Source organism: Acinonyx jubatus, chromosome D1 (assembly GCF_027475565.1).
Source record: "Acinonyx jubatus isolate Ajub_Pintada_27869175 chromosome D1, VMU_Ajub_asm_v1.0, whole genome shotgun sequence".
In the NCBI taxonomy this organism is placed as follows: domain Eukaryota; kingdom Metazoa; phylum Chordata; class Mammalia; order Carnivora; family Felidae; genus Acinonyx; species Acinonyx jubatus.
The window spans coordinates 82,852,977-82,877,791 of NC_069390.1; the positions used below are offsets into that span (position 1 = coordinate 82,852,977).

Here is a 24,815-nt window from a genome sequence, read left to right on the forward strand (position 1 = left end):
TGGACCATGGGCACAATGCCTCCAAGCCACAGGGGCTTCTTTAATCAGAGAGACAACTGAAACAAGTGTTCTTTTTTTTCTTCTTTTTTTTTTTTTAAAATACAGCCATTGAAAAGACGACACATTAAGAAACATGTAAACACTGCAGCTGCTTAATTACAAGTTGCACTGCTTGGTTTAGTACCTATGCACTCCCAGGTATGGGGACCTTTAAAGGAGGGGGCGGTCCCTCCTCTCACTTCCACAGTCGCATAGAGAAGTAGAGAATGGGGACAGAGTGAGAGAAAACAGAAGACCTGGCTTGTGCACAGCTCCTGAGAGAATAAAAGCAAATTCTATCTTCTAGTTCTCCCAGAAAAAAAAGTTTAAGATGTTAGGAAAGTTGGAAAATGAATTTGGGTTATCAGTTGGGAGGCAGAGGAACTTTCTAGTTAGAATACCAGCTGTTATGGGAGGCACACCAGAGCCTAATCTCATGATCTGGAAAAGACAAGGAGCACACAATCTGCCTCCCCCATATCCTTAAACTCCAAACTTGATAATCCAGGGGCAGCTGGATGGGTGATTCTCTTCCCATGAGATTGTCCGTCGCACCTGAACTCGGGGTCCAGCATGTGGGGGAGCCACCTTACCTTCTGTGGTTCTGCTGTCCCCAGCCAACCTCTAGTGTCATCCCAGTGTCTTCTCCCCCCAGTCTCAGTCCTGACCCATGAGCCCTGCCCAGTCAGAGGCCCACGACTACACTGATTTCTGAGGAAAAGAGGAGTCCCCATTTTCCACACTAAAAGATGACAAAGGAACAAAACTCCCTGCTTTCCAAACTATAGAGAACTCAGACCCATAGATATTGGACTTATTGGCCAATGGGGTCTGCCTGAAGGGAAGGAAGGCCAATAGGTCATTTCCAGATGAGGCAGAAAAGGATGTCAACACCTTTACTCCAATAGGCCCGAGCACAGTGCAACAGAGGGAAGGTCCCCTTTCCTATCATGTAACAAGAATACCCACAAGAGTTTCTGTATGTTTTTAAACAAAAACATCAATGGTCCTAAAGTCTGGTCAGCCAACTGGTGAAGGTGAAGACATAATTTGGCAAGCAGAATTATTCTGAAGTTGTGTAGCAGAGTCTTCTGCTGAGGCTCTCCTCTCCCTCCTGAAACTCAGAGAATGAAGGGGCATGGGTGACAGTAAGAACAAAACTTACAAGCCCTACTTCCCACAAATTAAATGAAGGGAGAGCAAGGAGTGATGAGGATCCATTCTTAGGGAAGCAAAGAGATCGAGGCCTTCCCGGGATCTCTTAAAGGAAACACATGCCCTTATTTGGGCTTGCTGTGGCACACAGCAGTATCCTAGAGCCACCCAGCCCTTAGGGCTGGAGAGTGCAGTCATGGGGTGCAGGCAGACTGCAACCACACATAGTCACCATACTTCTGGCTTGGCCTCTTATATCCAACACTGCTGCCATCCATGCATGACACTAACCCCAGGTGTCTCTGTGCCCAGAATTTCTCACAGGTGAGGGGACAACAGCCAAAGGCCCTTCCACAAGCTTCTGTTCCAGGACGTTACTGACAAGAGTCCGTAGAAGATGGAGAAGGGAGGTGCTTGGGTCCCAGCAGTGAGAGAAAGGCCAGAAAGGAGGTGGCTTGTGGAAGCGTCAAAGCACCACATCCAAGACTCCCAAAGAGGCAGCTTCCTGATCTTGAGTCTCCCTGCTGCCATTTAGGATGGGGAAGGACCAGCTTCTTTGGCCACTACCTCAGACACAGCAGAGGGGAGAATAAGATAGGACTACCCCCTGGCCCCACTGGCAGTTCAGAATCTCAGGGACATGCTCAGATCCTGTATCAGGAAGCTCAGAGACCCAGGATCCAAGGATGCCTACTCTTTGCTCCCCTGCAAGATGTGAGGCAGCCCCCCATGGAAGGCCTCAACAAAAGGCTCTTTTCCCCAGAGAGACCAGCTACCAGAATGCTACCTCTCCCTGTTCTCACATCAGCTGCAGAATCTCAAGGAGACTGCCTCCCAACCCAAGCCCCTTAGGTTCTTCAGAAAAAAAGAATTTAAGTCAAAACATGATTTGTTTTCAGGTTGCAAGTAACGGGTCAGTTGAACATCACACCGTCCTCCCCTCCCCCAGCCGCTGGTGTTTGGTAGACGGGGGTGCTGGGTGGAAGCCCAGCAGCTTCTTGGCCCTGGGGGCCTACTGCCTGCTGTTGTTGTCAGACAGCTGGCTGGGGGTCCGCATCTCACCCAGGGAGGTTGTGCCTTCGAAGCGCTGTGAGGCAATGGCTGCCTGATGGGACATGCTCTTCCGTACAATGTCACCCTTCCGCCACAACACCACTTCCTGCAGAATTGGGAGAAGGAGGTGACATGATATCTTGAGAGGGAGGCATGAGGGTGGGGTTCCCAGAGGCTCTAACTTTCTCCCAGGAATCTTAGCAAAACCTCCTCTGCTCCTCTCTCACCAAAGATAGCCACTGTCCACACCACCAAGGGCTCCTTCTGGTACGGGCAGGAAGGGCAGAGTGGTCACTGGCCTTGGGCCTGCGAAAGCGAATTTGAGGTGTCAAGTAGGGACCCTCATTCTTGTCATGGGATTCCCTCTCAGTGAACCAACAAGTGGCACAGAGACTAATAAACTCTCTCCCCTATACCACTCCACTTAATCCGTCAGAAATGGAACCTGATCTTCACAGGGATGATGCCCTTCCTGTGCTGGCTCTAGGGCAGCCAGGGGTCTCAGGGAGGTACCTGGGCCTCACCTGCTGTTTGAAGTAGCGTCGTTCCTCCTCGTCTATCAGCACCAGGTTGAGGTAATAGCGCACGGAAAACTTCTTGTTGATGTCCCGCATGGTGGGGGTGAGCTCGTAGCCCGCCAGGAAGAGCCGGATCGGGATGGACTCTCCTGGAAGGGCCAGGCAGAAGTCAGAGCAAAGGGCAAAGTGACCCACCCTACCTTACACCAAGTCACTCTCTGCCCACAGCAAGGGAGGCGCCACCTAAACATGTCATGGCACACTCAAGGGAATGCTTCTAGCCTTTGGGAAGTTGCATTCTGTGGCTCAGTGATCTTCTGAAGCAAAAACGTGACTCTGCAATTCAATTCCAGGTCCTGTTGCATCTTCTCTCACTGTTCCAACATAGAGACCAGTGAGTATGAACAGCACAGGATACTACTGCTAAGCATCTTTCGATTATATGTAATATGTCTAGTTGTTGTGTTTTAACAGGCCAATTGCCAAGCCCCAGCTAACTCATCATGTCAGTCAGCAATTTCAATGCCACCTTCCTCCAACCTAAATGGTGTATGCCCCGCAAAACACATCCCACTCTAAGATGGATAAACAGGGTGGTATAGTGATCTGAAAAAGAGAAAATCCTCATTCTGGTCCCAGTTCTCCATTAACCAGTTGTATGACTTCTGTGTAAGTCCATTGCTTTCTCTGGACCCTAATTTTCTCATGTGGAAAACTGTGGAATCAGACTACATGATATTTTAGGTCCCTTCCAGCTCTAACACTGTGCCTTTCCTAATTTAAGAGAAATGAAATTAGGACAGTAATTCTACTGAGAAAGGCCAAACTTATAATGTAGCCTAAGCTAAATATAAATGCACTTTTAATTATCTACTGTTTTGTCTTATTTCTCAGGGGAAATGACAAGTGGGTTTACTTGTACAGCTGGTGAAAAAAATGGAACATGCAGAGAGTCAGGAGAGTTCAGTCCTATCCCCCCGCAAGGACCTAGAATGATGATGCCCAAGAATCGGCTGTCATTGTCCCCTCCTTCCACATGGAAGACATGTAGGAATAAACTGAATAAAACCTTGGCATCACCAAGCACTTCTAAATGAAAAAATATATTCTTCATCATCAATGGCTGCAGGGCCAGAAGAACATAAATGATTGCTACTCCCAAATAATCACAGACTCCCCAAATAACAAAGCTTGCAACTCCATTCACTCGAGATGTAATGTCAGCTCTGGGGTGGGTGGGGCAGAGGCACACTGTTTCTGTCCCGTTCCTGGTGTGGTCTGTGGCACCTGGTAGTGCTGGATGGAGTATGTGCACTTGGTGAATGAATTCAGAGAATGAGTCATTTCACAAGAGCAAAAATGATTATTCTGCATTAATATCTTGCTCCCTAGTAGCAAAGAATGTCAGTAGGTAAAATGTGCAAACTATCTGCTAAACCAGTACTTTTCAAGCTTTTGTTGTTGTTGTTGTTGTTGTTGTTGTTGTTTTTAAGACGTGTAACTCTTAAGATGAAATCTCCAGTACAAGCTCAATGTGTAAACGAAGCCAAGGTGGAGCTCTTCTGGGTGAAGGTAGAGAAGGAGCTTGGAGTTCCATATACCCAGCCCTTCTTTTCCTCTTTATTGGGATCCACAATAAACAATTAGAGATGAGAAATTATAGGTGAATGGGCAATCTTACTTTAGCAGTATAACCACCCCAGGCCCCTCCATAATTCCATGCTGGGCCTGGGAGAACAGGGGAGGTGGCTGTGGGCTTGGGGGCCAGGATGCTCACCTCTCACGGGCGCCCCATCCATTATCTCATACTTGGCTATCGTGTCGTTTTCATGGTACACATTGGGGCCTGTGCCCGTCGTTTCCCGCTTGATGATATCTATCTCCATGTGCTTGATTTTGATTCTCACCAACAGGAAGTAGATCTTCCCTACAATGACATCTTTCAAGTGGTATCTGGGGAAGAGAAAGCACAGAAAACAAGATGTGTGTACAGCAGCTGACCTGTGCACATTTCCAGGCCTTCTGGGTTTCAGGACAGGGGCGCCGCCATACAGGTTGGCTAAAGATGGGGAGTCATGGTGCACACTCACTCATATTTTCACCACAACTGCCACTGCAGAATGATTTCCCACTATGCTCTTTACTTGAATCACAGTAGTCCCTATCCCTTCCATTCTTCCGTATGTAAGCACAGGACATCTTTCCTGTATGTTATATGCTCATCTGATCTATCTCCCCAGTGCTTTAATTCTGTTTATGCCTTGTGTATTTGTGTATGTGTTGTCTCAGATGTCCTGATGTATGGGAGTCCAGCCCCACAAATACAGGAACCAGGTCTTGCTCTCTGTCTCTGAACTCCACAAGATGTCTTTTGGGAAGTCGGCCTTGGTGGCCTGCAGCAAGCAGCTTCGTCTGCTGTGGATGTGACAGGCCAGGGCATGCATACTGCTCCATGGGCACCTTCTCTCTGGGCCCTATTGACATGGTGTGTGCTCTGTGAGCTGTTGTGAATTTGGCCATGCTGCACGATGCTTTCTGACCTTTCAAACTTTTGAGTCAGTCTGTAGTACCAGTGGTCTGTGTGTGCACATGCAGGCAGAGGGGAAAATCTTCAAACCTGAAGCTCAGAATCATGGATGTAAGTATTGGCAGGGACTTTAGAATTCAACCTCCTTATATTACAGGTGAAGAAAAGAAACTTCAAAGAAGATAGAACCCCTATCTTGAACCCCTGGTTCAAACCTGCACCAGATTTGAGTAGGGGACAGACACAGGGTGTAAGCCCAGGTGCCTAATTTCTAGGCTTGTCTTCTCCCCTCTATTTCATTCTGCCTTTCTGCTTACAGTCTAACTGGGAAGACTGCAGACACTCTCAGTAGATAACCTAAGAACACTTACAAAAGCAGCACGTAGGCCACTCCCAGCATTTTAGAAGGAATGCTGAGAGATCATAGATTCTAGGGGTTTTCAAATTTTGAAAAACTAAACATTTTTCTTCTAAATCTTTTTTAATGTTTATTTTTGAGAGAGAGAGAGATAGAACACGAGAGGGGGAGGGGAAAAGAGAGAGGGAGACACAGAATCCGAAGCAAGCTCCAGGCTCTGAGCTGTCAGCACAGAGCCCAACATGGGGCTCAAACCCATGAATCTTGAGATCCTGACCTGAACTGAAGCTGGACTCTCAACTGAGCTACCCAGGTGCCCCTGGAAATTCCTTTATTCTCAATGAAATCCTACATGGAAGCACTAAAATGTGAAAAACATGAAAGTATCACTCCTTTGGAGGGCATAGAACCCTGGTTCCTGGCTCTTCTTTCACTTCATCCTTTCTGTATGTGTTTGAAACCCATTATCCTGATCCAGGACTCCAGTTTTCAGGTGAGAAACCTGAGGCATAAAAGTGTTACCTGCTAATCTTACCCCAAGGGCAATCCTTAATGGCAGAATGGGATTAGGCTCTCCATTAGACTGCTTTTGCACAGCACAGCCTGCTGAGAGGGCAGGACAGGTCTGAACACCTAGTTCTTGATATTATGAAATAGACTCCCTGAAGTGCCTTTCACATACCATGCTTGGTCCTGAACATATTGCTGACTGACAGCTATTTTGAGCTCTACAAGGTAGCACTGCCTGCCAACTACCCCTTTTACCAGGTGGCTGGAGCACTGGTGGGCATGCACTTTTGGTGGCTCCTTTCCAGAAGGCCCAAAGAGCCCTGAGACTGTGAAGAGAAAGTGGAAGAAGGCTATTTCCTTACGTGTCCTTGCCTGGGGCAGATCAACACCCCCTCCCAGCTCGCCTCACCCCATTCCATAGGTGGGACCAGCCAAGCAGGGCCCGTTCTGGGTCACAAGTGGTTCCAGGCCAGAGGGCAGGGGAAAAAAATATGCCTTTCCCTCACCCCTGTTCTAGGAACCATGTATGTTGCTAGTTTTTTAAAAAGCCCTGTTCCTCTCCCTTCACAGGAGAGCCAATTGGCTCAACAACACCCCCCTGCCTCCCCCCGACAACCCTGTTGCTCTTGAAAACTGGGTCTGATGTGAGGGTCTCCCTAGTGAGAACCCTAGTTAGAGACTCTAATTTCTTTTTTTAGCTCTCTCTGAATAGAATACACTTTTACTTTGCATGTTTGATTTTCAAACGTTTTCAGGAATGTATATACTGAAAAGAAAGATGTCTGTGGTACATTTTTGAAGTGTCAGTAAGTTTTGTGACTTACAAGCACTTAAATAGTTTCACGTTCAGACAGCAAACACAGTTTAAAATAGACATGGCTTCCCAACTTGCCAGCTAAAATTTAAAGACATTTATAAAGAGGTGTTCTTTGCTACAATTCATTTAAGCTCAGGAGGAAGCAACAAACTGTGGCCAGTGTTTGGTTTCTTCACATTGATCTGTAAAGACATATTGTAGATCAGACACAACTGATAACAGGAATGGTATTCTGAGATGCTTCGTGGTCATCAGTAGAAGGCGAGAGCTGTACCAAAACAACCTCAAAGTTTGTCTAGCTTGACTCTGAAAGACAATGCGGGGTATTTGACTTAAATGTACCTTTTTAACTGCAAACAGTTTAGTTTAAGTAGAATGAAGTCTGATTTCCTACTCTATCTACTTTTCACCAGCCTGGCACATATATTCATGGTACCATGTCAGTGAACACGTCACTTCAAGCCAGCCAAGGCCAGGACTCCACCAGCTTGCGTTCTCATTAAGTACTATCTTATTAACCTCCCTCAATAGTTCACAACCATGAGGCCCCAGATACTTACTTGGACTTATTATACTCAAACTCAATGTGCAGGCAGTCCTCAATCCCAACCTCCATCTTGATGGAAGAGTTCAGCTCTGGATATGTGCTGAGTGTATGAACTACAATGTCCATCTCTTTGACAACATCATTGAGACGGCGGCTGATGGTGGCTCGAAGGAAATACCTATAGGAGATAGACGTATTGTGAACACTTGTGGTTTCTAGATGCTGCCTTGATTTACTCACCAAACAGGGCCACTGGAGAAAAGCCCTTACGGTGGTTCACCTTTGGGGCTTTGTATTCCTTTGAGAATTTACCTCAGTGGACCCTTCTCCCGGAAAAACAAACAAACAAAACAAACAAAAATGAACATATGCACTTATAACATGAAATTTTGTAATTATAGCTCCAGGGAGTTCAAAGACCTTCCCTCAAATCCCTTTTCAAGCCCATCCTCTGAGCTGAGAACACTGCCCTAAATAAAAATGGTTTCTGTTTTATATGCCTATAGCAAGTTATCCTATGCCTTTCATGCTCCTTACCACTGCCTACCATGTATATTTGTGTATGGGTTTTACTTCTTCAACTAACTCCTGGCTCTTCAGGCACAGGGATTTGTCTTACACTCTTCTACTTGCATGCCTGTTTACTTAACAATATTCAATCAATAAGCATTTTTCAAGTCCCTCGAGTTAAATGGGAGAAATAGGGAATGGAGAAAGTAAGTCAGCTCTTCATTCAGCAAACGTTTATTGTTTGGCACAGGATGAATAAGATATAGTCTCACGGGAAGCTCACGGTCCACTGGGGAGGGTGGGTCAACAAACAGAAAAATTAGAACACAGAGCAAGTGCTAAATCAGATAGAGGAATCAAGTGCTAGAGAGAGAGAAAAGGGCACTCAGGCAGAGCAGACCTTACAAGTAAAGCAGCAGAGGTGGGAGAGGTCCTGAACAAAGATAGTCTCTGGCTGAACTGTGGATCCTTGGGGAGGTGTTGCTGCAGTAGGAGACAAGTAGGGAAGAACAGAGAGACATGGCCCCTGAAGGGCTTAGTAAGCCAAGCCTGACCTCTCCAGTCAGCCACCCTAGTGCAGCCGATCCCCAGCATCCGTGTCCCCTGGACTTACTTTGTGCTAATACCCAGTGAATGAACACCCTTTTAATATCTTCTTCTAAAATAAACTTAGATAATCTGCATCACCTGTCAACTGTTCCTGGAGAAAACTGCTAACCAGATCGACTGCACATTTAGGCTACTCTCCTCTGTGTGGCCCTGACTGAGGCTTGGCAACCCTTTTATTCATCTCAGTAACTTCTGCCACATTCCCCAAGACTTATTTGTCCCTAACCCTTTTCTAATTGTTCAGGCTTTCAAGCCTCCTCTCCCCTTCTCTGTGGGATTCACAGCTTTTACTCTACTGAGAAGAGGAAGGCCTTCTAAGTCAAGATTTCTAATTCTCTCCCTTCTCTGCTTTGTGCTGTGTCTAACTTAGGGCTTAAATGTGCATCTGTATCTTTGCCCATCCTTTCCTCCTTCCAACGGCACCTTGGTCTCTCAAGACCTTTCTCCTCCTCCATCAGGCAGAATGACTTTCACTCTGGGTGTACATTATAATCACCCTGAGGGGGGGGGAGCAGCTTCCAAAATCCTGATGCCCAGGCAGAGCTGACATGTAACTGCTCCACAGAGGGACATAGGCATCAACATTTTTTAAAACCACCCAGGTGATTCTAATACAGGAGCCTTGGTGGAGAACCACTGTCTGGTATTTTGACTCTTCAAGTTTTCCAATTTTCTCAACATATTGAATCTCTCTCCAATAAAGTCCTCCTTCTTTGAGTTTATACAAAGTCCCAAACTCATCAATTCCCCAACATTCCAGGTCTTACACTCTTGACCATTCTTCTGGAACAGCTGTCACTGAGGGGTCCTGTTCTAACTACTGCAGCTTCTTTCCAGTCACTACTACTCACCCCTGGCTTCTGTCTCCACCACCAGAAACTGTCCTCCTGAAGGTAACACATGGTCCCCTAGTTTCTAAATCCAGCGGTCTTTTCTTTTAGCTTGTTTCTACACTGGAGTGTATAATACTTCCTCCTCTTCCTTGAAATGCTCTTCCTATAGTTCCACAAGAGGGCTTTACCCTGCTTCTCTCCCCACCCCACCCTCTTATCCCCCCACCAAATGCCCCAATAGATCCTGCCCGGGCTCTTCTCCCTCAGCTCTCCTTCTTGAAAAATGTACCAGCTTTTACCCCTGAGCAGAGGACTCCCAACAGTGCATTTCTCTGTCCTGAGTGCCAGGCTTGCATTTCCAACTGTCTAGTGAACTTTCACACATTCTGCCAGTGCTGCAGGCTTTAAAATTGGATGAATCATTTAAAATATAAATCATCTCTTCTTCCTGATAGCCATATGTTTGCATCTCCACTCACTGGTCAATTCTATTGATATCTATTAAATTCCTCATTTTCTGCTTGGTCCCATTGTGTCTACTAAGGTAAGATGCTTAGGAAGAACCTCATACTAGCCTTCTAACAATTTTGTCTCTGCACCATTCATCAAATAGTGTGGGTTGACTTTAAACTAATTGTCCAAAAGAACCACTCCCTCAACCAAATATAAAGAAAGAGGAGTCCAGAATGATCTTTTCATGTTTTCCCTCTGCCTGATAAGATAAAAGCCCTTAATCTGGAACTGAAATTTATAAACTTCCCTTAACTAATTTTCTCTTCTTGACCTCCTCTCTTTCTCAACATGAATCCTGAAGTCTTCATCTAATTGGACAGCAACACTTTTTTCTCTTTTATTCATTTTGTGTGTGTATGTGTGTGGTAAAATACAGAAGGGATTTAGCGTATGCCACTCCAAAATATGCCACTCTGGTATAGGATTATATACAGCAATAAGAAGCAGACACAAGAAAAACTCTCTGCCCTCCCCACTCTCTAGCAGGAGGAGCAGAACATTCTTAATCATCAGAGACAACTGTTATCAGCCCAGAGACTGCACTAGAGAAATCTACATAACAAATCTTACTAAACAAACTCTTACTTTCCATTTGTTTCCCCCATATATTTACCTTCCCAGAATTTGTTGCCCCTAAAAGCTCAAAGTCCCTTTCCTTTGTTTTGTCATTTCTCTGTGAAATTATTATTCTGTTAAGATGCTCATGTAAGCTCCGAGTTCTAACCACCCCGTTGCATGACCAATCGCTGTGTGTATGCACAATGCACATGTGAATCAACTGGTCTGCTTTTCTCTTGCTAGCCTGTCTTCTGTCAGTCTGATTTGCAGAACCTCAGCCAGTCGACCTAAGATCGAAAAAGGGAAAAAACCCTTTTCCTCCCCTACAATATATACAACAAAATTTAACATTTTAATCATACTTCAGTGGCATTAAGCACATTCACATTGTTGTGAAATCATACAGTATTTGTCTTTCTATGCTGGCTGATTTCACTTAGCATAAGGTTTTCAAGGTTCATCCATGTTATAGCATATGACAGGATTTTCTTCCTTTTTTAGAGCTGAATAATATTCCACTGTATGTGTATCCATTTATCTGCTGATGGAACTTACGTTGGTCCACCTGGCTATTGTGAACAATCTGCTATGAGTGTGGGTGTACACTGATGTTTGAGCCCTTGCTTTCACTTCTTTTGGGTGTGTACCCATGAATGGAATTCCTGGATCATATGGTAATCCTATTTTTCATATTCTGAAGTATCACCACTCTTTCAACATCTTTATTTCTGACTTAAAAACATTTAAGAGCAATCCACTGAAAATACTAAATTAAATAATAGTAAGTCCCACAGGCAAGTTTAGGTGACAACTAGACAGGCTACTGTTGTAGCCTTTTCTGAATGCAATTAGGAAACACTGTCTTTAGTTTGGGTAACGTCAGTGTTTAGACCTCTCTGCAAAGATTGAAAAAGAAGAGCCTACAACCACTCTTCTGACAGAAGAGGGGAGACCAGGGAGACAGAAGGAAAGGAAAGGTCCTGCTGTAGTCCGCACCATCTGAAAACCAGGCCTTGAGGTGATAAAGATGAGCTGATCTTAAGGTGGCATCAAACCCGGAGCCAGGTGTCCAGAGTGATGGAGGAAGCTGGCTTTATCCCAGTAACTTCACATAATCTCAAGTTACATCCAAGAGTCTAGAGCTGCTCTGGATTTTTTAATTTTTTTTAAAATTTTTTTTGATGTTTATTTTTGAGAGAGAGAGAGACAGACAGACAGAGGGTGAGCAGGAGAGGGGCAGAGAGAAAGGGAGACACAGAATCTGAAACAGGCTCCAAGCTCTGAGCTGTCAGCACAGAGCCCCAATGTGGGGCTCAAACCCACGGACCATGAGATCATGACCTGAGCTGAGGTTAGATGCTTAACCAACTGAGCCACCCAGGCGCCCCCTGGATTTTTTTTTTTTTTTTTTTTTTACCCAAGAGGCCCCTGGAATCAGTCCCTATCCTCAGAAACCAGAAGAATAAAAACAGTCCCATGTACTTAAATTGTGTTTATTAAATTTTTTGAAAATCTGTGTTATGTTTTATTCTCCTGTCACCCCAAAAGGTGGAGGACACACCCAGAACTAGAATCCAAATCTATTACCTACTTTTCAAGCAAGAGCTCAGGATCCCACTGCTGCTGTGTGGCAGAGCTGGACTGAGGATTTGCAGGTCCTGATGTGCAGCCCATGGTGTGCTGGGATACAGCTCATCCCAGTGTATGAAAGCTGACTATTCAGTTTTCAGGAATTTTATAAACTGGTTGTTAAATATAGCAATTTTTAAACATTATCTAAACTTGGGGTGCCTGGGTGGCTCAGTCGATTGGGCGTCTGACTCGGCTCAGGTCATGATCTTGTGGTCTGTGAGTTTGAGCCCCATATTGGGCTCTGTGCTGACAGCTCAGAGCCTGGAGCCTGCTTCGGATTCTGTGTCTCCCTCTCTCTTTGCCCTTCCCTTCCTCCCTCCCTCCCTCCTTCTCTCTCCCTTTCTCTCTCTCTCTCTCTCAAAAATAAACATAAATTAAAAAAAACTAAATTACCTAAACTTAAATGGATTCTATTAAAAACAAAGGTAATACATACTCAAAACTCATTGCTTCTTAATAATCTTGCTACAGTTTACCGATTTTGTCTGCTTTTAGGAGAATTAAAATCTAGTGTCTGACAGTAATGCTATGTAAAGGTGATTACCATACATCTCTCCCCAACTCTGTAATCAGGCACCTCAGGTTGGGAGCTTGAAATTGGCCACGGTAGGAATATTTACATGACAGAAACTGACAAATGCTATTAACTAGGGCTTCTCCTCCCAGAGAGTCCATTGTTAAACGTTTACCAGCATGCCACTGCTCTCAGTTCTCTTCCTTCTCAATACCTATATAAAAAGACTCAAATATAGACAGCTTCAGGGGTGAGGTGGGGAAACAGCAGGGACAAGGTGGGGAAACAGCAGGGACAAGGTGGGGAAACAGCAGACACAACTTAACTTACCGGAGCTTCACATTCTGGCCTGTGTATGACTCATAGGGCTTCTCCACGTGGGTGAATTCAAAGTCGAAGGCCTGTGATTGGCTAATTTCTCCGGGCCGGGCCAAATCCTTCACCAGGGACACAAACTCATGGTGGTTCCCACGGTCATAGTAGAGCTCTGGAGAGAGAGCATCAGCCTCTACAACCGGACCCCAAGCTACACAGGGCTTAACAAGGGGGATCCCAGGCTGCAGGACCCCCGCTTCTGAGAGACCTCTCTCCAAAACAAACTTCCCCGAGCCTTGTTTTTGACTCCTTTTCTTTTCCTAATCCCGCTCTTGCACTGCATTCTCCATATGCTGGTCTCCTTCTCTCCCCACTTTCCAAACACTCGGTTTTATATAGAGAAATTCTGTGGCACAGTAAAAACCCAATATAACTCTGCTCTAGCACATCAGGCTGGTACTTTAAGAGACATATCGGGGGAACCGGTAACAAAAACACCACACTGTTTTAAAAACATTTCTAAAACTGTTTCTAACTTTTGAAAGCATATTCATAGTTATTTAATCCTATCTTCCTTGCAATAATCTTCTGAAGTATCTATCTAGGACAGGCCTTGTCACCCATTTAACAGAGAAGGAAACTGAGACATAGCATGGTTAAATGATTGGCTTAGAATCTCAGAGTTGGCTGCAAAGCTGAGATTAGAGATCTCCTGCTAGAATGAATCTGTTTTTATGACCTGGTACAATGGGAGTAATAACATAACCCACTTCGTAAGGTTCTATAAGAATTAGAGGAAGTAATGCAAGTAAAGGACTCAGAATAGTACCCAATAGATAGTAAATACTCAAAACATATTAGCTGCTGGCTGCTACTATCCCTCAAGGGAATCCATGTGGCCAATTTGACACAGAAGTTTTAATGTTATTCCCTCCATCTAAATCAGGGGTTCCTCTACTTCAGGGAGTGCCAAAATCACTTGGAGAGTTTGTTAAAACCAGATTGCTCAGCCTCACTTCTAGTGTCTGGGGTGAGGCCCAAGAATATGCATTTCTAACAAGCCCTCAGGGGATGCTAGTACTGCTGGTCCAGGGACCACACTTTGAGAAGCAGCACTGCTCTAAATTCATCCTCCTCTAGAAATAGTTCTGGCATTCGAGTCTTAATTATAAGTTCATGTTATCAATTTATCCTATATTATTTTGTACCTATTTGTACTTTGCTATTTGAGGATACTCTATATGCATGGTCTTTAGAGATAAGGCCTATATCCCCAGGTTCCTGGCACCTCCTCAGCACCTGGCTGTGCAGAGGGGACACTTAATACTGACTATGAGTATATATGGCCACATTACCAAGGTACCACATCTCAAGCATTTCTGGGCCCCGGTCCTATGTGAGGCTACAAACTGTGATAGGGCAGACCAACTGGGAACATGGAGCAGGTGGAGTACACTCACTCCTTCTGCTATTGGCTGCTTGGGGATAAAGAAACAGGTCCATGGAGAGGAGTGTCTGGGACAACCGCCTACCAAACCAGCTCCCATATCTCCAGAGCACAGCAGGTAATCTCTCTCAGGGATAACCAGAGCATCAGGGCAGTGGGGCAGAGATGCATTTGCTCAGGTCAGCCTCAGACAGCACAAGATGTAAGCCCTGATCAGGACTGAAACTTTGGGCCCAAGAAATGCAGTGTCCAGCCCTGCCCCAGGGGAGAACCATGCCCAGAAAGAGAAAATGGTTTCAAGCAGTGCTTTCAGTCTGAGTGCAAAATCAACCCCTTGCTGCCCGAGGAGCTGGTTCTGACAAACCTATTCCATGAGAAGCCTTTCCCCCCCACCCCAGACAAGGAAGCATTCTAAAGCAAAGTGGGCTCTGTCGTTAAGATTTATGCAACTCAGGAAGGTGGCAGCAGCATAATCCCAAACTAGTGCCACTTCTGCATTAATTTACATTGTATTCTGTGATTACAGCTTGCTGCTGATTTCCTATGTAGTTACACTTTGATCCACTTTATATTACAAACAATCCATTCTCTCTTCCAAACACTAAATGGAATCAGTAGCAAGTAGCATTCTGGGTGGTGAGTAATACTCCACAAAGTCACTTAATGGGAGATGACACTTACAAACAATAAGGGAAAGGACATGGAAAGGTGAGCAATCCATTGCTAGTTTTAAAATCCAAGAACTGTGCCGCCCCTCCCCCCCCCCCCCCCCCCCATAAATGCAAGGAAGTGCAGTGACTAGGTGGGAAGAGCCTCGGTGACAAGGGCACCTTCACTTACTCTCCTGGATCTGCTGCTATACAAGTCCTTGTTGATGGTCCTGGAGCCTATGTGGGAACTGACCCCTTAACTGGGGGACCTGGTGTCTTAGCTCCCAAGCACTGGACTCTGCCCATAGTTTCAGGGTACAGAAGCAGGCAAGGTAGAGCCCTAGTATCCATGATCTTTAAATGAGAAATCCCAGAGTCAAGAAAAGGATGGAAAGAGAAGGATGGAAAAATATACAACTGTGATCACAGAGCCCAAAGGCAACATGAGAAACAGAACAGAGAAGGACCTGAGAGCGTTCAGAGAACATGCAGACTGCCAGCATCTGGGGATCCTAGCAACATTCTTCCTGACCCAGCAAGGGCACCTGGCTGTGGCCACCTTTGGTAAGAGAGGTCCTTCCCTGCATAGTGTCACATTCTCCTTAGTGCTTTTCTCCCTGGACACATGTTAATACTAGCTCCTACATTAATTGTCATGGAACAGTGGCCAGTGTGTAGTCTGAGTGGGGCTGGACTGGGCTTTTTAATTTATAATTTATAAGCCATTTGCAATGCTTTTGCAAACATTGTGGTGCAAAGGGGCAGAAATAGCATCCATACTTCACTATTTGCCAGAAAGTCTGGTTTTCTCTCACATAAATTAGAACAGAAATCCCAATGCTGTTTTAGCAAGAGGTTTAAGCTGTCAAGAGACTATAAATGGCCTGTATCTATTTCAAAGATGCAGTGACAATTCATCTCTAGTTCTCTCCAAACTCCAAAGCTCTCAGCAACAAGCCATGTCAAGCTAGAAGTAGGAACTGGCCATGTTTTTTGTTGTGGTAACTTCCCTGTCTTGATTGTCTTTCTCAGTCCAATAGGAGGAAGTAACTTTTGTAGTTGGGATGTTTTCATGATGAAACTTGCCACCAACGGATAAGGAGTGAATTTGCCACTTTGGAAGGAAATTGAGCCAGCTTTGCATCACAGGGTCACCATTAGAGACGACCTGAGACCTGCTACAGGGCTGGAACCACGTCTGGTCCAAGCTTCACACAGGTCTTAGAAGAAAGTTAAGTCAGCAAGGGCAAAAAGACTTCCAAAGAGCCTTGTCTTCATCCTGATTTTCCCAGCCACTGTTTGCTGACTGGCAATCCAGTCAAGATTCACGCTGGCCACATCCACCCAGATCTCCCAGACACTGGAGCAGTAACAGCCCTGGGCTCCCCATCCCCAGCAAGATACAGCTCTCCAGGGCTCTCTAAGCCCTGCAACAACTCACTACTAGGCTAGAATCAATCCATTTAATCTCAATTGCCTTTTACTTAGCTTTTCATAGGTTAATGAATTAAAATACAGAAAGCCTCTGGAGTTTTTAGAAGTATACACTTGACTAGTACTGATGGGTTCAGATCCATCTAGTGGCATTAATTTTAAAAACTTTTTTAAAAATCCAAATATTGTTTATTTGGCTTTGGAAGACAGGAGTAATCATGTCTGTTCTCCCTTGTAGTTTTGACCTTCTAATTACCTTTGGTTTATTTAACCCCATTAGTCTCCAAGGTGGTCCAGCTCTGCCTTATGTCCTGCGTTAGAGTCCCCCCAAATGAGTGCAGCGGAAAAATGGTCTCTCTTAACAATTAAAAAACTTCCCTCTATGCTCCTTATATATCACACTGCATTCTTCTAAAAATGTAGGGCACCTGTTGGGAGGAGCACTGGGTGTTGTATGGAAACCAATTTGACAATAAATTTCACATTAAAATAAATAAATAAATAAATAAATAAATATTTCATAACATAAAAAAAAAAAAAAATGTAGGCCATTAGCTGTCACAGTGACACGGGAGATGCCCTCACCACACATTTGTTGGTTTTGTTACAACAGACCAAGCCATTGGAAAAAGTACACTAGGTGCAGGAAGAAACCCAATATGTCTCAAAAACTTACTGAAAGTAACAGAAAACATATATAACACAGGTGAATAAATAAGACCTTCTTATACTCTCAAGGGGCACCATTCAAAGTGCAACATCCAAGCAGTTGGTGTAGGACTGAGTGGATCACAACTCATATTTTCTTATACTCAGGGAGAAACCTGCCTCAACTTGGAATAAGAAAATTTGATCAAAGAAACATGCAAAAGCAAGCAAACTGACACCCGCTTTAATGTTTCTGTACCTAGTTCCCTCAGTGAAGATGCTGTGCATGGGTGACTGTCAGTGGGTAAGTCATCTTAGTTCTCAGTGGCCTGGAGTAAGGGCCACACCTAGCTCACCAATGCCTCAGCCACCAGCACCAGCAGGAAACCCTGTCTCGTAACAGTAAGCAGCAAAGCAAATCTGCACTCTCCCTTTCCTTCATTCAAGTAACTCTGGTTTATCTAGGAGGAGTTGGAAGAAAAAATCTGGAACACAGCCTTTGATTCCTAGATCTGACCATGTACCATTAGCAATTATTTATTGAGCACCTACTTTGTGCTAGCCACTGAGACTAGAGATTAGCTACCACACTGGTTTTCAGTGAGGAAGGCCTGTAGAAGAACAGTGGAAGAAAGGCTTAAGTCATCTGGATATCATGTTTGCTGGGGGCTTTCAGAATGAGTATGAGCCTGGGAAGAAGGTCATACCTTGCAGAAAGATTTTCACAAAGGGAAGATGCCAAGATTCTAAAAGAAACATATTTTAAGGAAGTTACAAGGGTGAGGATGAAAGGTAAGGGAGAGATGAGGCTGGACAGAAAGGCAGGGCCACTCAGGAAGGAGCTGGGTACACTTTTGCCCTTCAACCAATAGAAAGTTGATGAGCAGAATTTTAAGGAGGGGACTGACAATGTCAGAACTGCCTTTTAGAAAGTTCATTCTTACTGAACTGAAAGACAAGAATGAACTGAAAGATGAGGGAGGGAAAGGCAGGAAGGCCAGTTAGGAGGGGGCTGTCAAAAGAGTTACAAAAGGCAGTAGCATTGGCATGGAGAGGAACCACAGAATAGGGACATATCAGAGAGTTGTTGGAGAGCCAGCTGGGCATGTGGGAGGAGTTAGTCTAAGATGGCTTCCAGATTTTTGAGGCTGAATGGACACAGGTGACATAGGCCACAGTGGAGCAAACAGGACAAGAAGCAGGGCTGAGGCTGGAGCACAGAGAGAAAGGGGTTTTGTTTTGGATGTGTTTCAGAGGGACCTATGGGGTATCCAGGTGGAGGTGCCTAGCAGGCAGTTGGAAACACAGGCATGGAACTCAGTAGAGTTCAGGTCAGGACAAAGAAAGAGGTTGGGAATCATCAGAATATAAGAGTGCGGATGAGGCTGCGAGAGCAAGTTATAGAGAAGGGAGAAGAAACAAAAGTTACCCTCTTCCTTTTGGAGGTAGGACCTCCAAAATCAAGACTGAGATAGCAGCTTCTCTAAGTAGGGTCTGGGCAACTATGAGGAATGGGATCCAAAGAGGTCCAATGCAACAGAAGGCCAAATAGCTGTCTCAGCAAAGACTGTGTGTAGAGTCCCTCTCATAGGTTTTTACTTGCACTAACACACCTTTCAGAAAACAGTGGAAGGCAATGGTGGGGAGACAAACAAGCAGACCAAAGGGGAGGCAAACCTGGTCCAAACATTTCTTATGGATGGTCTGCACAGAAATCAGGGTGACTGCAAGGTAACATGTGTTAAAGGTCTAGTGCCTGGAAACTTCTTGATGAGTCAAGAGAAAATGACAATGATCATCTTAACTCCCTTTTACTGTGTACCTATGATGTGTGCCAAGACCTGCACATCACGTATATTATCTCTGGTCTTCACAAGACCCTAGCAAAGACTGTGCTATTATAAACTGAGCCCTATCTAATTTAAGTCACCCTGTCTGCTTGACCCTTAATCATGTACCAGTCTGTCCTTCAAATGAATACACAGGTGGGACAAATATATATTCATCAGGAGGAAAAAGAAATTAATCATAGAGATAAAAAGGTTAATTATGTAAAGCACTTGATTTTTAAGCTGTGGAACTGTTCCCTGTAAGAAAGGAAGGAGAGAAGGAAAAAAGAAAGAAACAAACCCAAGAGACTATGGTTTACAAGAATGCTTTTGAATTAAAATGGAAATCAACAAGGAAGGTGAACAGAGCACAATGATATCAACTTTCTTACTCCAGTACAGTAAAATCTATACTGTATGTCACTCATAGAGCTAGACCAAGGAACTCCACCAAAGCTCCACCCAGTTCATTCATAGTCAAAGATGCAATGAAGGAGAAAACCACGGGACCACAACCTCAGCAAAGTTACTCACTAGCCTCGCTCTGGTGGTCAGTAGACTGTCAACAAAAATAGATCATACTCTGCATGAAGAAGAATCCCTTGACAGCTCAACATTATTCTCACAAGCTGACTGTTATTGCTGCCTTACAGGTGAAAAAGCTGAGGCCCAGAGAGGGACACAGCTTCCTCAAAGTCACAGGGTTAACACTGCCCACAGTGCTCAGAGTCTTGGGAAGAGTTATCAAGGAAAGATAAAAGGTTGGTAGAAAACCTGGCAGGGCTGCTGTCCTGGGATTCAAGGAGTTAGACAAGACACCAGGCAGGGCAGGCCCAGCAAGCAGCTTCTGCAACTTCCTTTCACTTGAACTAGAGGGAGGCCTTGTCCCCGTTCCCCAAGAACAGCTCATGTCACACTGCTGGGTGGGGGACATTCTGATCATCTTTCACGTATTGATGAGGTATCATCACCTGTAGTGATGGTATAAGACACAGAGTGTGCCTGTTTACACTTGTATTACAGAGCCAAAGAGTCCATGCAGTAGCTTTAAAACTACTTGAAAATACAGATGCTCAGTAGGCAAGGACTTCTCAACTATCTCATACAATATGCTTAGCATAAAATGCTTTGGATTCACCCCATATACCTAGTGGTCCTTTACTAGATGTGCTTTTACTCTCCACGGGATATAAGGCAATATCTCAAGACATCTTTGTGGGTGCCTTTTAGGGGTGTTTCTGGTATCTGGTGGGTTGAGGCCAGGGTAAATATCCTGCTAAATGTCATGTGACAACAAAAGAATTATCAGGCCCAAAATGTCAACAGTACTACTGTTGAGAAACACTATCCAAGCTAGAGGCAGGAAAACAGAGGGTATAAAATTCACTCTCAAGCCCCCTTCAGCTACATAAAAGGCCACTCATATTCTGGATTTAAAATAACAAAAAAGTTTCCTATGTAAAGAGCCAGTATTTGACCTGATTTCATTTTCTTAAATACCAGAGGAAAATACTTCAGCCAGAGCACTATCCACACAGACTCTTTTTCCCAGGATTCCTCCTACTTGTGCCAGTGTTTCCTGCCTCTGTAAAACAGAGAGAACAGATTCTTTGTTGAACTCTCAGGATGTGAGAGAAAGTATTTGACGAGCTTTCTCAGGAAGTCCTTAAGAACAGGGTTACACATGCAGAGTGTGTTATATAGGGTATGAATCCTTTGACAGAAGCTTTTTTCAGCCCACAGGAGTATTTACTGTGAATCTACTCCTGACCTAATGACACAGACCATGCATTTCAGAAGTACCTGAGAGTTTTTATTTTTTTATTTTTTTTTTAATGTTTATTTATTTTTGACAGAGAGAGAGAGACGGAGCATGAGCAGGGGAGGGGCAGAGAGAGAGGGAGACACAGAATCGAAAGCAGGCTCCAGGCTCTGAGCTGACAGCACAGAGCCCGATGCGGGGCTCGAACTCACAGACCATGAGATCATGACCTGAGCCAAAGTCGGACGCTCAACCGACTGAGCCACCCAGGTGCCCCTACCTGAGAGTTTTTAAAAACACAAGACTTCAAATAGTCTTAGCATTAGAGACAACCCCACCTTCACTGGCAGCTTCCAAATCTTCTATATTGTTACCGCCTTTTAAAGTCTAGTTTTAACTATTAATAATCATGTTTGAAGATTGTTAGAGCATCGAGAAATTATGATTTTTTTTTTTTTGAAGGAGAGAGAGAAACAGAGAACGAGTGGGGAAGGGGCAGAGAGAGAGGGAGACAGAATTGAAGCGGGATCCAGGCTCTGAGCTGTTAGCAACCAGAGTCTGATGCTGGGCTTAAACTCGTGAACCGTGAGATCATGACCTGAGCCAATGTTGGTCACTTAACCGACTGAGCCACCCAGGCGCCCCGATCATTTAATTTTGGACTTAGAAGGATCATTTCTTTGTAAGAAGAAAATTCGTCAACTGAAAACTAGCATTCTAATAAATCTTAGAAACACTAGCTAAGTAGACAGAAAGACTGAAGACTGCAGAGCTGTTTTCTCAAAACACCCTTCCTTAGCTTTGAGATAACTTTTTTCTATCTCTAACAGAGGGGATCAGAGCTAAGGTGAGACAGGAGAAGGGTGGGGAGCCCTCTCCATCACCACATCTAAAAGGAAAAGTGGGTGGATGGGAGTGAACTTAGTGAGGCACAGAGGACCAACTTAACTTGGATCTGACAGCTGTGGATGTCCAGACAATGGTAAAAGCAGTACTGGATCAAGGTCTCCCCCTAACAAACCCACCTGGCAGGCTATGGCAGGAGAGCGTCTCACTCGGAAATCCTGGAGGCAGGAAGCAAAGCTGAGCGGCAGTTTGAAGGGACAACTAGAGTATCTCAGGGCAAGGTACCCACAACAATGAGGCTCTCGGCGGGGAGGCTCCCTGTCTTCCTCAGCCACCCCCACCGCCCTCGCGGTGCGCTGTCACTTTTGGCAGGGAAGCCGGCAACGCAGGGGCTGTCGCCGGCGGGCGGGCCTCAGACTGCAGTGGACAAGAGACTCCCACAGGCCTCATCGGAGCTGGGCCCCGAACCACCCCGCTCCCCCCGCCTCCAAGTCGGCGCTCTGGGCCGGCGTACGCGGCCGGGAGGAAGGCCCGGGTGCCCACTCACCGATCTGCCCAATGAACTCGATCTTGATGCCCTGGTGCTCCAGCCGCTTGTTGGGGTTCTTGAGTGCGAGGCTCACCTTCCCGGAGACCGTCTCTCCGTCGTAGAAGAGGAAATATTTCTCCTTCTTCCCATCCTCCGTCTTGTGCTCGGCCCGCTTCCTACTCTCCGCATCATTCAGCAAGATTTCCACCTCCACGCTCTGCCCGAAGCCGAAGAAGCTCATCTCACCGCCGGGCTGGGCCGGGCCGGCCTCGGTAAGACCGCTCCTCTTTGCGGATCAGGGGCCCGAAGCAAAGGCCGGAGGGCTGGACGCGGGACCCAGCTCCGCTGCCAGACGGCGGGCGACTGCACTACTCCCGACTCCACGGGGAGGGGGGAGGGCCGGCTGCAGCGCCCCGGGTACCAGTGCACCGCTGTTCGCCAGTGTCCAGTGAGCCCGAGCCGCCGGCGGCAGTGAGGGGCGAGGGCGGTCAATGCAATTGGAGGGGGGCAGTGCAGATCCCTGGCGTGCGTGGCCACAGCCGCCCACCGGGTGGGGTGCGGCGCTGAGCAGCACAGATAGCCAGCCCTGGCCTCTGGAGGTGCAACGCACCGAGGTGCTTCGGCAGCTTCGGGCGGAGGTGCAGAGGGGGGCGCAGTCTCCAGCCCGGACGCGCTGAAGACACCTCGCGCATGCGCTCGCCTCCGCCTCTGTAGCTTTCACCACCCGGCTGCCGGAAGGTGTGCTCACAGCGCATGTGCAGTGGTAGAAAGGGCGGCCGGCCTTTCCCTTAGTTGACATGGCAGTTACGGCGTTTTGCCAGAATTTGGGGCCAGACGTCCCGTAGAATTAAAAGAACTGCAGATACACTTTCTGAGTGCTTTTTTGTTTGTTTGTTTTCCTTTATTGTTTTAGTTCGATAAACGTTAGGCTACCATCCACATTCGAATATATACAACGTTCGATCGCTGTCTGACAGGGTAAAGGTAGCCCTTTGACACTCACGGGAAATGTCGCTTGATGGGGGGCAAAGGTGACATTTAATACACGAAGGTTCCTGTCTTAAATTCTTTTTAAAGAATCGTCCCATTAAAAATATAAGGCGAGAAAAACTCTATTAAGCTATAACTTAATTATTGACCCCCGCCCCCCCAACTTAAAGGGAAACCTAAAAAATCACCCCGTGGAACCTTGGTTCAATCTACAGTCCCTTATCCGCCCCATTCTTTGCGCATGCGTTAAGAAGACCTTGTTCATTGGTTAATAGAGTGGAAACGGCTGAGCGCTATGATTAGTCGATGGGAAATTCCACCACGTTGTGATTGGTCTGCAGGAACGTCTTGGAGCGCGCGCGGGAGCGAGCTTTGAAAGTTGACCACCGCGGTGGCTAGCCGGTTCTTGGGAGATAATGGTGGCTCTGCCGGGCCTTGGGAGTGGCCTGCAGCCCTGGTGCCCGTTGGATCTCAGCCCTGGTGAGAAAACGAGGCCGTGAGTCTCGGGGAGGCCGAACTGTGGTGCTTTGCCACTGCGGTGCTCCTCTGCCCGGGCTTGGGGTGGGGGTGGGGCCCTCCTCTTGGCAGACTCTGGGATCTCCAGGTCTGTGCACTCTAGGGCATTGGCGAGCCAGCTCTTGAATAGGGGCTCAACCTAGTAAAGGAACGAAAAAAAGGGGGGGGGGGCTTATATTGTCTGGTCTTTTAGTTCTTTTGCATGTTTTCTCGGCCTTGCTTATTCTGCAAATCTTCACCGACAGCCTCATCCATTTTTGTGGTTTTACATAGCAAATCTATTTCTTCGTTCAGACTTATTTCCTGAAGTTCATGTTCGTTGGTTTAAACGGATGTCTCACAGGCACCTCAAACGTCACCCGCGTGAAACTGGATTCCTGAAGCCAGCTAATGGTAGCAGCCAATCCACAAACCTGGGAGTCATAACATTCTTCCTTCATCTTTCATGCTTACAACCACCGGTTGTCCTCCCCTCAGAGATGTCTCTCGGGTCCTCCTTGCTCCTTTTCCTGATGCTGCTGTCCAGCAGCAAGCCCTTATTATGGGCAACCTATGTAATTGAATTATCCAAGCAGCTTTCTCATGCTAACTCTTCCAGCCCATTCCCCGCATCTCTACTGGGGTCACTTTTGAAAACACCAACGTCACCCTGTCAGGTCTTTAAACCTTTAATGTTACCCTTATATTTGTTAAATAAATACCAAATCTTTGGCATACCCTGTAAGAGCTTTCACCATTCACTGCAGTGTTCTTTTCTAAGAGCTTAACCTTTTGAGTCAAAATAGTGGGTGGGATTGGTTCCATAGCTTACCATCTCTGTATCACTGGGCAAGACGCTTAACCTTGCTAAGCCTTAGTTTCCTTACATGTCAAATGGGGATTAAAATAATATCCACCTCACAGTTTTGTGAAGATTAATTTAATACCTGGCACATAGTAACTGCTGAATACTAATAATGACTCTCCCCCTTCACGCGAAGACTGAGTGCTATAACAATTTTGTTCATTTTTAAACAGGTTATACTTTCTTTCTCTTAGTTCCCTCTGTCTGGGATGCATTTTTTTTTTTTTTTTTTTTTTTTTTTTTTTGCATTTCTTTCCCTGGTAAACTCCCACATTTAGGTCCAATTGAAGCAGAATCATTCTTCCCACCTCT

General features: G+C 45.7%; 2 protein-coding genes across 4 annotated transcripts in view; one reads left to right on the forward strand and one right to left on the reverse strand.

Annotated features, from left to right (window-relative positions):
* VPS26B (VPS26 retromer complex component B) lies at positions 1 to 22,394 on the reverse strand. Its single transcript, XM_015072458.3, has 6 exons — positions 22,172 to 22,394; positions 13,024 to 13,180; positions 7,538 to 7,702; positions 4,543 to 4,718; positions 2,772 to 2,914; positions 1 to 2,353 (listed from the first exon to the last, which is right to left on the reverse strand). Exons 1-6 carry the CDS (start codon positions 22,392 to 22,394, stop codon positions 2,207 to 2,209), a joined length of 1,011 nt encoding a protein of 336 aa, XP_014927944.1. The 3' UTR covers positions 1 to 2,206.
* The window catches only part of NCAPD3 (non-SMC condensin II complex subunit D3), a 64,898-nt gene continuing 62,349 nt past the window's right edge, over positions 22,267 to 24,815 (forward strand). The window contains exons 1-2 of one of the 3 annotated variants that reach the window (XM_015072457.3): positions 22,267 to 22,425; positions 23,485 to 23,623. In XM_015072457.3, the coding sequence (XP_014927943.2) occupies positions 23,560 to 23,623 (64 nt within the window). In that variant the 5' untranslated portion in view covers positions 22,267 to 22,425; positions 23,485 to 23,559. The remainder of the gene's footprint in view (positions 22,426 to 23,484; positions 23,624 to 24,815) is intronic. The other 2 variants (XM_027036956.2, XM_015072456.3) reach the window with 2 other exon arrangements.

Coding starts and splice junctions, on each gene's coding strand:
- VPS26B (XM_015072458.3), bottom strand. CDS start 22,394: ATGAGCTTCTTCGGCTTCGGGCAGAGCGTGGAGGTGGAAATCTTGCTG. Junction 13,181..22,171: donor CGAGTTCATTGGGCAGATCG/GTGAGTGGGCAC, acceptor CTCTCTCTCCAG/AGCTCTACTATGACCGTGGG. Junction 4,719..7,537: donor TTTGAGTATAATAAGTCCAA/GTAAGTATCTGG, acceptor TCTCTTCCCCAG/ATACCACTTGAAAGATGTCA.